A 16,333-nucleotide genomic window follows, 5' to 3' on the forward strand; every position below is an offset into this window, starting at 1 on the left:
GTAGCTCAAATAATTAGATGATCAATTATTTTTCACCATTAACACACTAGTTCACAAGCATCACATTGTAGACATGAGGGATCTAAAGAATTATTAAAGGCCCAAATTGTAGTTGTCCATGAGCCAACTATAGTTTGCATCATGAATAAATATTAGGACCTACTAAGTAGGAGTTGCATGAGGATTCTACATGAAGATCCCTTGCCTACCCTCATCAACACCTTCCCATCTTTAAGCCTTGTTTTTGCTTTTTGATGTCTCATCTTCAACCCTCCCTTGAAACGTGCTCTTGTTCTTTCATTTTGTCTTGTCTTGATATCTTAAAGTTTTGCTTTCCAACTCTTTGAATCATTTTGATCTATGTTAGTTGGGCTCATCCCATTGGTTGCGTAGAGGCAATAGGTGTTGATGAGGGTAGGCAAGGGAGGGTTGAAGACGAGACATCAAAAAGTAAAAGAATAGTACGTTTTGTAAATAATGGAAAGAAAACGTATGGGAAGAGTCATACTATTTTTACTACAATCAGTATTTGATATATAATTCTATTGCTTTATTAGAAAAATATCCAATATAACAATACTTGGAGAAATGGCTGACTTTAAAGAATGCAGGTGGCTCCCAAAAACTTGTGTATGAATGAGAACTCTGGGCACTATTGGCCAGATTATATTACAGAGGGATGCGCAATATACCATTAGTATGAGCACGCATGACCCGGATCCTTCGAACAGTGATTCAATTAAGATCCAAAGGAAGAACAAGCTTGGAGTGCAGGCACCAGCATTATCACCCACTAGTCATTGTGGCCGGTTCTTCGGTAAGCAACATATTGCTTGCTTTCCATGAGGGAGACGTTAAAAATGAAGGTTTGTCTGGTAGCTTTGTGTATACAGGGAAAGGGCACTCATCGTCTTGCATTTGATTTGGCCTAGAAGCATCAAGAATAGGGTCCGGTATCACAGGAAGGGTCTTGTTCAGCAGATCCGAAAAGCTCTACAATAGAATGCAACTGATTAAAAACTTCAAAAGGCTGCAGTATAATTGCCTCTTCGATAGCAAGGGGAAGCATTATACAAGCAGACCTTACCCCACATTTGGGTAACGCTTCATCAACAGCTCTCCTCCAAGATCCAGCTCCTTGTTCCGCATGGAAAAGGTGCAGTAAAGGCTGCACATGAAGGAAGAAACTAGCTTGTGGGAAAGCCCTCGTAATGTGATCTCTAAAAAAGAATCTGAAGAATCAAGACATACCTTCACAAGATGTCTAAGACTTGGCTTCCCAGGTCCATACTTTCCAATGACTGAATTAGCATACTCCTCGTACCTCCTCAGTATCTACAGAAGATAGATCACATGCCTTACGCTCATCCACTATGATTTTTAACTAAGTCCTTAAAAGATGTGCTTCTGGTCATGCTGGTAGAGCCAACGTATTGAAACACAAGCTACCTCTCGCCGTGTGATTTCATGTCCAGAAACACCATACACATCATCATCTACACATGCCAACGTTGACCAAGGACTGCATACCCACAAAACAACATTTGATCAGTTCCCAATTAGACCCAAAGAATTACTACAGCACTATACAAGGCCAGAATAAAAGATTGAGCAACATCAGAACTAAACATGACAGAACAAGAGTTCATCAACTTCAAGAGTACAGTTCTCACAAGGTAAGCAGCAGCTATCAATGTCTGTACACTGTTAGGACAAACAAGAACTAACGAAATTTGTAAAAGAAAGAAGCCTCATAACGCAGCTATCAAAACACCTGCATTTCTTTGCCTGTGCTTCCAATTTCATTCTGTTATTTCAGATTAAGATGCTCATTTCAGCATCACAGTTCAGGTTGACTATTGGCCTTGTGAGATCGTACACCATACAGCCACAAAGCAACTAAACGAGCTGCAGGAAGTATTTTCTGGCCTGTATTTCTTCTCCACAACCATATTGCCTACCCTTTCACCATTGAAAAGGTCACTTCTGAAATCTCCCCCCCCCCCCCCCCGCCCCCCCCGAACATCACATGGGATTGAGCTATCCTTTATGAAATACTACTTACCTTCTCTTGACTACTGTAATGTCAAAAATGTAAAAGTAATTCTGTACCAGGTCCCAACAAAAGAAAAAGGAACCATAAACATCTGGGAATCGAAACAAGAGGATAAACCCAGAGGCCTTTCAATTAGCCAAAAAACACCAGCCCTGGCAAACACTTAGCTTCAATTAAGAGGAGGGCATACTGACTAAGCTACAGCTGAAAGAATCCAACCTATTGTACGTCGCACGACCAAGCATTACTCCATGAGCACCCATACGACATGCAGCCTGCACCTGTCATAAGTTGCAACAAATGTGACACCAATCAGGAAATGTATCACTGCAAGGCTGGAGTTCCTGCTGTTGCTTAGTGCAGTAATGCATCCACAATATGTTTTGCAAGCAGACCAGAAACTGAATTCTTATGTCCATACGACAGCAAGGAGAAGCTTCTAACCTGTTGCGTGGAAATAATGCCTCCATTGAGAGTGAACTTTAGATGAGGGAAATCCCGAATCAAAGCAAAGACATATTCATACCTGCAGAATGACAGACAATATCAGACAAACATGTGTGCGTGCGTATTGTGTTGTGTGGGTGTGGGTGTTGGGGAGAGAGGGGGGGGGGGGGGGTGTTATGTATGTAGGAATATATTACATATATAGATAAATTGTGTGTGTGTGTGTGTGTGTGTGTGTGACACACACACACACTTTTTTTGGGTGAAACACGCGTGCACGGGGGGAGGGGGGGGGAAGTGGGGGGTGTTGGAGTGGGTGGGTGTGTGTTTGTGTATGTAGGAATATATTGCATATATTATTACATATATAGATAAATTGTGTGTGTATATGTGTGTGTGTGTGTGTGTGTGTGTGTGACACACACTTTTTTTGGGTGAAACACACGCACGCACGTGCGCGTGGACGTGCACGCAACACACGCGCATGCACATACGTATAATAATTAATTATATGCGTACACATACACACATATATATGTCAATGTTGGCACAAATTTCCAATATCCCTACTTTAGGTATGGTATTGGAAGCACGGAATGCGGTTCGAAAAATCTAGTTTTTTTCCCACTCCCATACCACTAACTCAAACTAGTTAAAAACACCCTCATTCTCTTCGGCACCTACTTCCATGCCTGTTACACCAAAAGAATGTCATTGTCCTGGTAGTACCTTCACTCACAGCAATGTCTCTCCATCTGGCATGTGATTGTAGTACCCCTCATCCTTAGGCAGTAATAGTATGGAGGTCTAAGGTGTTGACATCAATCTTTTCAAGCTTGATCTGCATACATGATTCAAATTAAGTCCTTTTACACCTTGTAGCTTGCCATGTTGTAACAGACCTTCATTTCCATGATTATGCATTCCGAATTATTCATTCATTTATTCTTTATTTATGCACATGCTTATTAAATATTAGGACTTCACACACCGACACATTACCTTCAGCACATCCAATGCCAAGGATCTCTTTTCATGGTTTTCACCATGAGACTACACCATTTAGATGCATGTTACGGTAGCACCTTTTGCAAGACTGACATGTCATACAATGCTCATCCCAATCACGCCCAGGTGATAAGATGGTTGCATGAGATGGACTCCTCACTAAGTGGAATTCTTTCAGCCATAGAGCTTATTGTACTTTACTCAATCACCCTCCACCTGGCCTTACATTCTCAACATGCCGTACGAGAATATGAGATGCTTCATCCTTCTGTAGGGTTTCTATACCAACTACAGTTTTTAAACCCTTCGGTTAGTTTATGATAACTTCATACCAATCTTGGGGAATACGCCTTGGTGTGCTAGGCCATGATGCTTGGTTAACGAGGTCAAAATGAGATCACTATCTTGTGAGGCGGATCTAATCTCTGGAACCACATATTTTTAAAGTACCTTGATCACACACATGCACAATAGATATTACACATCAAGAGCTAGCCATCCGTTTAAATTTGGCTTACATCCGAGTTGTCTAGCATGATTATGGCCTTAGCAAGATCAAGACAAAATGTTTCTTCCAGGCTTAATGTTTTTAATTAATTGTATGCATTAGTACAGGAGTCATAGGAATAAATATGGTTTCTAATTAATTAAAATTACTATTGATTATTATTTATTTAATACTACTTACGTTAGAATACTTATTTTATTTCAATCTAATTGCAAAAAGTAAATCAAATATCTGTTTTAAACTTTTCATTGCTTCCTTTGGCTTTTCAAGTTTTCTACATTCACTTTTCCCAATCTCCTCTAGCAACCGAGTTCTTAAGTAGCCTGCTCTTGCTCCTATTTGATTCAACCAGCCATCATCACTCGCCAAACCACCCTGTTCAAGCCACCCTGTTCCTAAATGTGATTTCATCTAGAGTGTGGTCCTGCACTTCTACTACCTATTCTCCTCTTGCCTCTCTCCTTGCTCCAAGCTTTGGTCTCTTGCTGCCACAGCTCCCTTTGTTAATTGTGATTTCAGTCTCAGCCTTTGGAAGCGCAGCTCTTGCCAAATCTGTGAACACACGTGGTCTTTAGTCCTAGCTCACCTATTCTATCTCCTTGCTACAAAATCGTCCTCTTCCTACTTCCCTAAAGTGCTCCTTCCCCAATGCTTTGCACCTGCACCTTGAGTTCTTGCTTGGAAACACACTTAGGACCATTGCTAATTCATTTTTTATCCAGGACTGCTCCTGGACAAATTGTGATCTTGTCGAATCTAGGCCCTAGGGCTAAATTTTTACCTGTGTACAAATCCCGGGCACCTTGCAGGTCTTGTGCAACCATTTGCCTATTAGAGTGCTTCTAGTTATTGGATCTTCAATGGTGGCTGTGTGGTGATTGGATTTAGTTCCTACAAAGATATCAAGTTATTGTTGAAAAGTTTTCACTACTTGACGATATCAATGCTATTGAGGGGTAAAGGGATTGTGGCAATATCAAAGTGAGATTTATTCTAGTTCCTTGACGATTATTGGTTCGGCATCTTCTTTATCTAAGTATTTGCTATCTGACACAATTTTGGTGGAGGTTATCATCTTTGACTCACTATGGGAGTACTTCTACATGAGTTTTGGATATTGTTTCCTCTTGCATTCAAGGAGATAGCTGCAAAAACATGTTATGTGTTTGAGAGCTTCTACTTTTTATTAGTTCCATCCAAAATTTTATATTGTAAACGTAACCAAGCATTGTTGAAAATAGAGAAATATTCTAGAGTTTGATTTTCATTCACCTCATGCGGTTGTAAGACATTACAAAGATATGGTGTTGTAGGCATAAAGTCAACCCTATGGTTGACCAGTAGTACTTGGGTACTATATATACCAAGTACTTGTATTGTTTCATTTGAACATTTCTATTGGAGCTTTCTTGTGTGTGCACTCTTGCTCACTTGTGTTCACAACCTGTCTTCACTTTGTTCCTACATTTGGTATCAGAGCGCTTCCTTCTCTAGAGCCCATCCCCGCGCTTGCTTCCAGACTCCCGCAAGCTTGGTGCTCCAGTGCGCGTTCTTGATTCTCACATTCAGCTCTCCAGTTTTCATTTGAGGTAGCTCCAATAGCCCAACAGCGGTTTTTTAACCTTTTGAGGTTCGATTTCGACGTTTTTTAAAATTTCTGAGCTGCCCGCATACAAACAATCCTATCCCGCACCATTTCAAGCGGGAAAAAAAATTTTTTTTTTTTTGTCCATACAGTTATACGGACGTCCGTACGACCGTACGCGACATTTGCAGACACTCTGCATTGTTGGGTGCATTTGCAGTTACTTTATAGTTGTGGATGCCTTTGAGCTCCATTGGATGCATTTGAGCAATCGTGGGTGCGCTATTTCAGATTTGGGTTATGCATTTTCAGTTTGGAAATTTAGTTCAGATTGTAGCAGAGTGCAATGATTGGTTGATGCCATTTTTGCAGTGATTGCATTGTGCAGTCAGTGGCATTTCAGAGCAACCAGTCGTACTTTGCATTTGCGGCAAGCATTTGTTTGGAATTTGCAATCACATTTGCAGCCAGTTGCACTTTTGGGACTTGCAGTTCTTTTTGCAAGAACATTTGCAACTTGTGGGTATCCCATTTTGCATCATGTCAACTCTTTCAGATAGTTTTGGTAATTTTTCCGAGGATGACAAGCTGGATGGACCAAACTATGCCTTGTGGTCATTCATGCTTAAGAACATCTTGGTTGGTAAGGGCTTGTGGAATATTGTTAGTGGGGATGCGGTGAGGCCAGCAGGCTCATCTACATCCAGCACAACTTCTTAGGGTCAGACTACAAGCAGACAGCAGACTGCTACAGCCCCTCCTGCTAGTCCCATAGCATCGACGGAGGAGCAGAAGAAGTTTGACCGCTGTAGTGTCCAAGCGATGTTTTTGATTGCCACAAATGTGAAGAGGCACATTATGACAACTATCAAGTCGTGCAAGGATACAAAGGCAGCATGGGAAAGATTGGCAAACATGTATCATGTTAAGAATGAGGCAAGGGCCATTGCCTTGACAAATCAGCTCAAGGATCTTGAGATGCAAGAAGGCCAGGCCATCACTGATCATATTGTCACGATCACTAATCTACGTGATCAGCTCGCAAGTATTGATGAGGAAATAGAAGACGAGAAGCTCGCCTCTATTACTCTCAATAGCTTAGCACCCTCATATGGCACATTCGTCACTTCATTGACCATTGTTCTCAGGGCAGCCCCACTCTCATTCGATGAGTTGGTTGGGCTTTTGTTGCAAGAAGAGGAGAGATGCTCAAATTTTGCCAAACCTCTCGTCGGGGTGAGCAAGCGCTTGCCATGGGTGGAAAGGACAAATTTCAGAAAAAGTTTGAGCCAAAACACAGCCATACAACTCAGCCCAAGAAGGGGAATGCAAGCAGTTCAAGCAAAAATAAAAAAAATCGCAAATGCAACTATTGCAAGAAGCCAAGACATTACATCGCAGAGTGTCAGAAAAGGATTGCCAATGAAAAGAAAAGACAAAGGGACAGCTCTAGCAGTAATTTTGTTGCCCCCACTGAAACTCGTTCTTCAGATGCACATGGTGAAGCTCATCTTGCCCAAGATGATAGAGATTTTGTGTTTGCTGCATTTGATGAGAAGATGGATGCCAGGGGGGATTTGAATGCTGAAAATCAATCAAGGGATGCTTCCCTTGTTGCAAGTGATACAAGGTATATCAACAGCGGTGCTACTAAGCACATGACTCCTCGCCAGGAGTGGTTTGAGAGCATCACACCTGTTCATGGCAAACAGGTTACATGTGCCAATGATGCTTCTCAAGACATCATCGGAGTTGGGCACATTTCCATTCAGCTTGGTAATGGGAAAGTTAAGTATATCCAAGATGTTTGGTATGTTCCAGATTTGAGGCAAAATCTGATTTCAGTTTCAAACATTGCCCATGATCAACATATGTTGGTCAAATTTCAGGATAACGAATGCAGGATCAAGGATCCAAAGAAAGGGTATGAGGTTGTAGCAACAGGCACATATGACAGAGGCTTATGCAAGCGTAATGCTCAGCCTTATGATCAGAAGGTATTGGCTATAGCAAACACTTCACAGGCTGATTTATGGCATGCCAGGTTTGGACATGTCCATCATAGGGCATTGTCCTACTTGTACAACAATAATATGACTCAGGGAATACCAAAATTGCAGCAACCAGCAAATGAAGTGTGTGAGGGGTATGCACTTGGCAAATTGCATCACTTGCCATTCAGTAAACAAGGCAAGAATTGGGTCAAGGCAACCAGAGTGTTGCAGATAGTGCACAGTGATGTATGTGGCCCCATGACTATTTCCACGCATAGAGAAACAAGGTACTTTATGACCTTTATAGATGACTTCTCCAGGTTCACATGGCTTTTTCTGATGAAGGAAAAATCTGAGGTGTTCTATTGGTTTCAGGAGTTCAAAGCTAATGGCTGAGAACCAAACCAATTCTAGAATTGGATCACTCAACTCAGATAGAGGGAGAGAGTACATGTCACATGCATTCCAGGGATTTTTGAAGCAGCATGGGATTAAACATCACTTGACATGCCCTTACACACCACAGCAGAATCCACTCCCTGAGAGGAAGAATCGTATTCTCATGGAGATGACGAGATGCATGCCGAAATTCAAAAAAGTCTCAAAGGCAAGAAGCAATTGTGACAGCCACTTATATTTAAAACAGATGCCCCACCAAAGCTTTGGTTAATGTGACTCCATTTGAGGCTTTGTATGGCTTTAAGCTAAACGTTAGTCATTTCAAAGTTTTTGGCTCAGTGGCATATGCTTTGGTTCCAGATACACATCGGACAAAGCTTAATGACAAGAGTATCAAATGCATTTTCGTGGGATATAGCACTGAAAGCACGGGATTTAGGTTTTATAATCCCGCTACCAGGAAGGTAATAATCAGCAGAGATGTTCTCTTTGCTAAGAATGAGTGCATGCAGCCCGCTAGTGCAGACTTGCCACCATACGATCACACCCCTTTAGACATCATCCAGTTTTAGGAAGTCTCTTGATGCTTCCCCTTCTACTTCTCATAGTTCAGATGGCTTGCCACATGTTGAGGATGACTCTCCCTCAAATGTTTCAGATTTGCAGCCAATTATTGAGAATAGACAGCCTCATGTTTGGAAACATTATCAACGTCGTTGATGTGAAAAAAAAAGAAACACAAGACTGTTCTCAGACAAACACAAAATGACTCAGTACTTTATTGCTGACCCCATACAATCATATCCACTTCTTCAGAATCCAACTCTAGAGACAAAATCGTATCTTTAGGACTTCTTCGGGATCAGTACTGTAATATGGTAGCTCTTAAGGTAGAGCCTATGCACCGACCTTCAGAGCGGGTATCCAGAGCACACAAGTAACAAGTCAACCTCCCACACAATCTGACTAGAACACACCCAAACTCTTTGAAAGAGGGGAGAGACTACACAACCCGAAACAAACTGAACTTAGAACTGCACTTTTCCCCAAAATAAAACTCAGAAAGCAGTCAGCCTCAAAACACTATGAACCCACAGCCCACTGCTCGATGGCCAGCACGACTCCCAAGGCCACAAGCTGTTCAAAAGAAGAACTTGCGGGTACCATCATCTGAAAACCTGCAGGTATATTCACCGTACAAGCAGCCATACAATTATACGTACGACAGCAGGCCCGTACAAAACCCACGCTTCAGATTCCGTACCACCCGTACGGCTCTTTCCAGCCTTCATTCAACGCACGCCATCCGATGCAAGGCTACGCTTGTTCCCAAAGCTCCCTTCTCATCATGTACTAGCCCGTATTCTTCATAGGCGCTCAGCCCTTCGTTTATGCACACACACAGCCTCTTTCATCTACGGAAATCCTCGTCTCACAGTGTAGCCCTTCAACCAGCTAGCAGTTGCGCTCCTTGCGCTGCTCTCTCCTCTTCACTCTCCGAGCCTCCCACTCTCGCACCCAGCTCTTCGTACAGCTCCTCCCTCTCCTCCTTTTTTGCAAGCCCAAGACTCCACGTACCATGCTCGCTCATCAACCAAAAGCTTCCCTCTTCTATTACGTAGCCACATGTGTGAGCACGATGCCTTCTCAATCTATCCAGCCACCTCAGCCTAATCTACCACCTCACTAGTGACATTTTACCACTCTCAAGACATTTCCCCCAAATCACATTAAATGCACATTTTGGACCTTTAGTCACACAATTCCCACACACATTAGCATGCACATTAAAGGGGAAGCTTGCATGCTTCCCCATATACACATATGAAAAGCCCCTTGACGTGGGCACCAAGACATATCAAGTTCCCGTAACATGCAAGTGCACATTGACTCAGGAAAATATTAAAAAAACCCTTCATGACTTGACTTTGCATGACCCCAAAAACATTTCACTTGACCACACACTGGATACCCTTGCTCTGGAAGTCTGGTACAACCACATTGCATTTCATCATCTCCCTGATAAGTCCCTGCAAAAAACTTTTAGTCTTTCAAGTTCAAAATAAAAAGGTCTTTTACATGTGCAGCCAATTACATTGGCTTATTCACACACAACCCGCAAATTAACACTATCATGTGTTCAGTGTCTACCCTCATGCACAATCTATGTGGAGAAAAATATATACAGATTTTATCCTATCATATTAGCCGAACCAAAAAGCTGCAAACATTCATGTTTGACAGCTTGAAGCCAACATAAACTGCACTGCAGCAAGTATATCTTCAGTCAAAACTTCACTGGATGCATCTTTTTCCATCACAACTGGCCCACATGTTGACACTTGCATTATTCTTATCACATACTTCTTCAACCGGTACCCATTCACTTGATTGGTGTGCAAACTTCCATCCAAATCACTCAACTGATATGATCCATTTGAATACTTCTTAAACACACTGAAAGGACCCACCCACTTTGTCACAAATTTAGTCTTGAAAGTACTATCCAGTTTACTGTCATATCTTAATACAAAGTCTCCTTCTTTGATGTTCTTATCCTTATACTTCAAATTAGCTTTCATTTGATTCTTTTCCTGAGTCTGAGCATAGTGTTCAACTGCTTTCATTCTATCAAGCTAAGCTTCCTGTAGTTCAACCAACCTTCTTTCATACTTGGTGTTAGGTCCTTCATCCATTTTCATGAGCAACTTCAGAGCTGGAATTCTTGGAAATCTTTTCCTGATTTCTGGTTAGAAAATTCTTCTACTTTAAGATGTTTACAGTATTGTGACTATGAATCTTTCAGTAATAATAACTGCAACATATCTCAATCCACCTATAGGGGGGAGGGTGATCCGTTGTAATAGAGAGGTAGCTTGTTTGGGGTAACTCGAACAAGATGTGACAAGAGCACATACCCTACAAGAAATTTGAGTGTCTCATTGAGTGGAAGGATAGGCTAGAGAAAGAAAGAATAAGTATACAAGTTTTCGGATGTAGTTTCCAAATACTTCAACAAAAAATACATAGAGTGACTTGTCACATCATGTAAGGGTGGTGATGGTGACAGTGTCCCCTTAGTAGGGGATGTACATCTAGGAGAGAAACTAGGAGTACCACACAATTGACAAGTCTAATGGCCAAGAGTTAGCCAGGGAAGGGACCCAAGATGCACCTTAGTAGTGGACCATCCACATAAAAAAGATCCCAAGGGTTAGCAACACAAGTGCCCATTGGGAATAAAGGAGGTGGGGTGGTAGCTAGCCAGCTCTAAATGCTTCCCCGAGGTGAAAGAGGTCAGTCCATCGGGCTATCAGACCTACACAAATCAGGTCAATGGTCAACAGTGTAGGCTGCTCTCTAATGCTCAAACCACTCATTGCTTCAAGCGTACAGCAGAGGCCTGACATCTCACCCAATGGTGGTAGCCTCTTCTTGATAAAATGGTGCCGCCAATGTAACAAGTATAGAAACAATGTCTTCATCACACTAATCAATTTCCTAATGGCAAATGGAACATGTGAAAATTTAAATGAAAATGGAAAAATACAAATCATTAAATCAAACAGAATTCATGTTTCTGGAAAACCTGAGTTATTTAAACAACAAAATTATGACTTGTGCAGTGAGTGTCAGGGGGGGGATGGCATCTGGTAAGCAAATTCTCAATACATACCTTATATTATTGAAAATGCCCTTACATGTGTCCTAGGTTGATCTACTGCTATGGGCACCTTTCCTCCAGGACTTACAAGACGCACCATAATATTCCACGGCACTCTTGATAGAATACAGATCAACTATGAAGCGTGTCCATTGCATCCTAGCAAATTATGATTCATGTGACAACTCTTCAAAGTGTTGAAAGCTAGTACTAGGCATTGATCTCCTTCGACACACTAACCAATTTCCTAATGGCAAAAGGAACATCTGAAAATTTAAACGAAAATGGAAAAAAACAAAACGTAAAATCAAACAGAATTCATGTTTCTGGAAAATCTGTATTATTTAAACAACAAAAACTATGACTTGTTGTACAGTGAGCATCCATACAGCATCTAGACCACGTATAAACAACAAGATTTTGGACCCTGTCTGTGATAAGCATGAGACCAACTTACTTGAGAGGAGGAATGGCACGATTTGCTCTAGGACTGATGCCCTTTAAAATGGCCTTTCGAGCATGAATAATAAAATGTTTTGTGGGTGATATTGACGCAACAGTATCCACAAATTTGCCTGACAAAAGGGCCAGAAGTCAAGACTTCTTACGATGAATTTTATGTATTTCAAACACCGGAAGAATCAAATTTTATATTATTTTTCTAAAGAGGATCACCTTCCTGAGCAAAACTTATTGATGTAATCATGGTGATACCAATTCATAATTTCAAAACTTTGGCTAACATATCATTTTAAGGAATCCCATCATTGATCTTGGCTAATATATCATTTAAGGAAGAACGTCCTTGACCTTGAACCATAAAAAAGAGGACTAAGGGAGTGAGGCATCAACCAATAAGTGTTAACACGAGTCTCTATCAACATTACAAATCAGCGCTATAATTGGAAGTATCAACAATGTGCCTAAAGGTTCACAACATGAAATAAAAAAGAATCCACCCAAAGCATCTATTCTTCAATTCTCAGACTTTTGAGAACAAGCATATCACATGTGCCATGTAGTCAAAAAGACAATTCACAACCACAACATTACTCCCTAATGCATGCAAGCATTCATGCATCAAGGAGCTACTATCTAGGGCTTCATCGATACATAATGTCAAGTAGAGATGACAAGATAAGCTTATTGTACGTGCATAGTAATTAGCATTTATTTTACCAAAGCAATCAATTGCAAACGTAATACTCAAAACATCTAAACAGCTAACCAATTTGGCCTGTATTAACATGTATCATTGCAAAAGCCACAAAACTAAGCACAGCATATCCAAACAAGGGAAGACCACAACACAATGAAAGACAAGGTGGCAATACCACTCTGGCCCTGCTTGGAACCTTCGCCTTCATCACTCACCATCTACTACTGTTGCTCCTGCTGCTCTTCTACTGCTTGCTGTGCAAGGCTAAGGGGGTAGGTACTAAGTACTTCCAATAAAAGAACTTGCTAAAACAAATTTAGTAAGATTTGGGTTAGTTCCTATTTGGGTCAAACAAATTTAGTAAGATTTGGATTAGTTCCTATTTAGGTCAAACATTCCTAACTACATCATTAACCTAAGACCTAGCCCTAGTCCCCACTAACCCGGCCGACTACTCACAAACCCCCACTTTCCCGACCCACCTCCCAAAAATCCACTCATCCCTAAGACCCTTTGCAGGGCCAAAAACATCTTGAATAACAATGACCCAATTGGACCTTCAAGCTCATTACCCGTGTATTACACTTCAATCTATACATAGTTTCCCATAACATGGAGTATCTTTCCTGCGTTTCCTAGTTTTTTCTTCGAGGTTTATCAATAGTTATTTCTTTGAGGTGTGATACACCTCTAGTCCCCTCCATGGTGGGTGTGATCTCATGTTTTCCGTTTTAGAGTCTCATAGGCTTTCTTGGCCTTCCGCGGACATTAAAAACCTCTCTATCATAGCAAATACCTCTATCAAGCTCCAACTCTCACTTGACTATCATGCTCATGAAATACAATGCCTCTAATAACTACGATCCTCCTAGTGGTTGGATTGTAGACCCAATATCCCTTACACTACATACTATATCCTATAAAGGTACACTCAACTTTTCACATCAAACTTTGTTGGAACATGCACTAACACTTAAAACAAAAATCTTTAAATGTTTGACAAATGGCAATTTACTTGAATAGGTTTCGTGTGGAAACTTTCCTTTACTGCCTTTGTCAAACTCTTATTGTGAGTATGTACACTAAAGTATGAACTACTTTTGCCACGAAGTCCTTTATTGTCCAGCAATCTTGACATCTCCATTATGGATCCATTCTTGCATTCTACTATCCCATTTTGAGATGGAGTCAAACTTGTAGTAAGTTGATGCTTGAGCTGTAGAGCTCTCTCTCTCTCTCTCTCTCTCTCTCTCTCTTATTGCTACATACATTCAAGACCTCATTGGAACCCAACGAGCTTCCTATGAAGCTCATATTCTACAGGGACCATTGCCTGCCAACTTCAAAGGATGGCTTCATTAACCCACCAAGATATCACAGATCCACCTCCTCCATTCCTTGAGGATACTGATCGAGCCATTATGTGTCTCATCGCACCGACTACGCATTGAGAGTGGATGGGCTAAGGGCATACCTAGAGAGGGTCATATCTGTACTCATCGTATCTATACTCTGCGTGATTAGTAGGAGATCAAGTTAGAGGAGCATTTCGCCTTCAGATGCCCTGTGTACTATGAAATCCGAGGTTGTTACCAGTCTCTTCAAGGATGGTTTCCGCCCTCTCTCCCAATTTTCTGTCTTAACCTGATCAGAGAAGCCTAGTGGTTTCATTCATGAGGCCGTCCGACACAAAGAGCAGTTGCTCAAAACACATAGGCGAGATCAGGGTTACCAAAAGAGTATGTTCACTAAGTTTTTCCAACCAAACAGCTCCACCTGGCACCCATTCAATTGATTGTATCAAGAGGAAAAGAAGAATAAGATGAACTTACAAGCAAGTAGGTAGCGACATAAAAAGACAATATCCTTCAATGTGATCCCGAAATGTACCAGAAAACCATGGAGAGAAGTAGTGGTGCCATCAATAAAATGTAATTTCTTTTTCCTCTTGCTATTCTAAGCAGTAAGACGAAACCTTTGAATCACTGGGTCTAAAACTCGTTGCAACATAGGATGCATGTCCTCAAGTCAAGAAGTGCTTTTAGATTCATGAGAAGCTACCTGTGTATCTTGCTCTAAAATCCACATTCAGATACGCATTACCATCATTAACTATATCTGAGGGAGCTATATAAACTTGCGGCTCAAAAGACTGCGATTCAATAATTGGAGAAGCTGGCTGAGACTCCACTCCGACAAAATGAGATTGCTGAACTGAAAAGGGCTCTTGAGTCACAAGCATCAACACCGGAAGAATTTGAAGCAGTGGATGAAGAAGGAACATCAAGAGGAGCCATTTGGGACATCTGCGGCTGAGATTCACACATAAGGTTATCCCAGAAAGAGAGATCTGCCGGGCATCTTCTGCTATCATGTGTGCATACTCATCTGCAATCCAGAGTAATCTTTCATGGCTGATCACCATGCATACTATCTTTAGTATAGCAAATGTCACCTTCACTATGACTCTATCAGATATTTCTTGTCACCTTCAGTGTGACCAGTCACCTTCACTGTGACTTCATTGGTGTGTTAGGTTGTGATGCTTAATTTTATAAGGACACATCAAGATCACATAGCTTTTGTGAGGTGGAAGTGACCTTCAAAACCAAAGTCTTGAGTGCTAGATTGTAGAGCTGCCTGAGATCTAAAGAAGGGAATTCAGAGTTGTCTATGGCTAGTTATAAGTCAATTAAGTTTTGGTATTAGTTAAGGTCATAGTTACCAGGGAACGCGAATATTTCAGAAATTTGGGTGCCAGAAAGAACAGGAACGTTTCAGGAAGAGGGGTGAGGGAACCGGAACCAGAAAGCCACATCATACACGACACATCCTCATATGACATAAAATTATGCTAGACAATGAAAGAAACTAACATTTTACAGCTTTAAACTTTCTATATCAGCTCTAAATTACCCATTTAAAACTTTGAAAGAGCCTTTTTTTTGGGGGGGGATGTTCTGAGGCCATTTTGATTCCGCCTTACTTCCCGGAATGGCATTCCAAACGTTGTAGATGTCGGAGTACCGCTCCTAGTAACTATAATAGGTTCCTAGGCCTTAGATTAATTAATGTTGTGTATGGGTAGAGTGGTTTAGATTAAAGTTAATTTACTAAATTATTAAATGTGCTCTTATCTGCTTCTCCCTCAAGCTACCTAGGCGCCTAACTCTCTTGCTTCTTCCTCAAGCTACCTGGGCACCTAACATATCTCCTGCTTCTTCCTCAAGCTACCTAGGCACCTAACTTATCTGCTTCTCCCTTAAGCTTCCATATTTTTAGAAAAGCCCTTCTATTTTTAGCCGTAGATTTTTCCCTAGCTCTCCATAAATTAAGGGCCAGCTCTCTTCCAAGATTCACTGCTAGCCTGAGCTCCTACTCCTTCCTTGTCCAATGCATCAACCTCCGCCAGCCTCCAGCCTGCTGCCCAGCGAATCAGCCCCTGCCTGTGCATCAGCCTCTGCCAACAGATCAGCCTTCCTATCGCCAATCTTGCTCCAACGTCTCACCTCC

At 41.4% G+C, this 16,333-nt stretch overlaps 1 protein-coding gene across 5 annotated transcripts in view; it reads right to left on the bottom strand.

Annotated features, from left to right (window-relative positions):
- Positions 1–597: 597 nt before the first annotated feature.
- The window catches only part of LOC147904980 (uncharacterized), a 30,666-nt gene continuing 14,930 nt past the window's right edge, over positions 598–16,333 (bottom strand). For 3 of the 5 annotated variants that reach the window (XM_087396245.1, XM_087396258.1, XM_087396263.1), the window contains exons 6-12: positions 12,119–12,236; positions 2,501–2,582; positions 2,276–2,337; positions 1,450–1,522; positions 1,252–1,335; positions 1,088–1,168; positions 598–993 (exon numbers count right to left, since the gene is read on the bottom strand). In XM_087396245.1, the coding sequence (XP_087252371.1) occupies positions 787–993; positions 1,088–1,168; positions 1,252–1,335; positions 1,450–1,522; positions 2,276–2,337; positions 2,501–2,582; positions 12,119–12,236 (707 nt within the window). In that variant the 3' untranslated portion in view covers positions 598–786. Of the gene's footprint in view, positions 994–1,082; positions 1,169–1,251; positions 1,336–1,449; positions 1,523–2,275; positions 2,338–2,500; positions 2,583–12,118; positions 12,237–16,333 lie in introns of all 5 variants that reach the window. The other 2 variants (XM_087396252.1, XM_087396249.1) reach the window with 2 other exon arrangements.

This window comes from Dipteris shenzhenensis, chromosome 2, assembly GCF_047967505.1.
Source record: "Dipteris shenzhenensis isolate YYH24624 ecotype China chromosome 2, Dip_SZ_1.0, whole genome shotgun sequence".
Classification (NCBI taxonomy): domain Eukaryota; kingdom Viridiplantae; phylum Streptophyta; class Polypodiopsida; order Gleicheniales; family Dipteridaceae; genus Dipteris; species Dipteris shenzhenensis.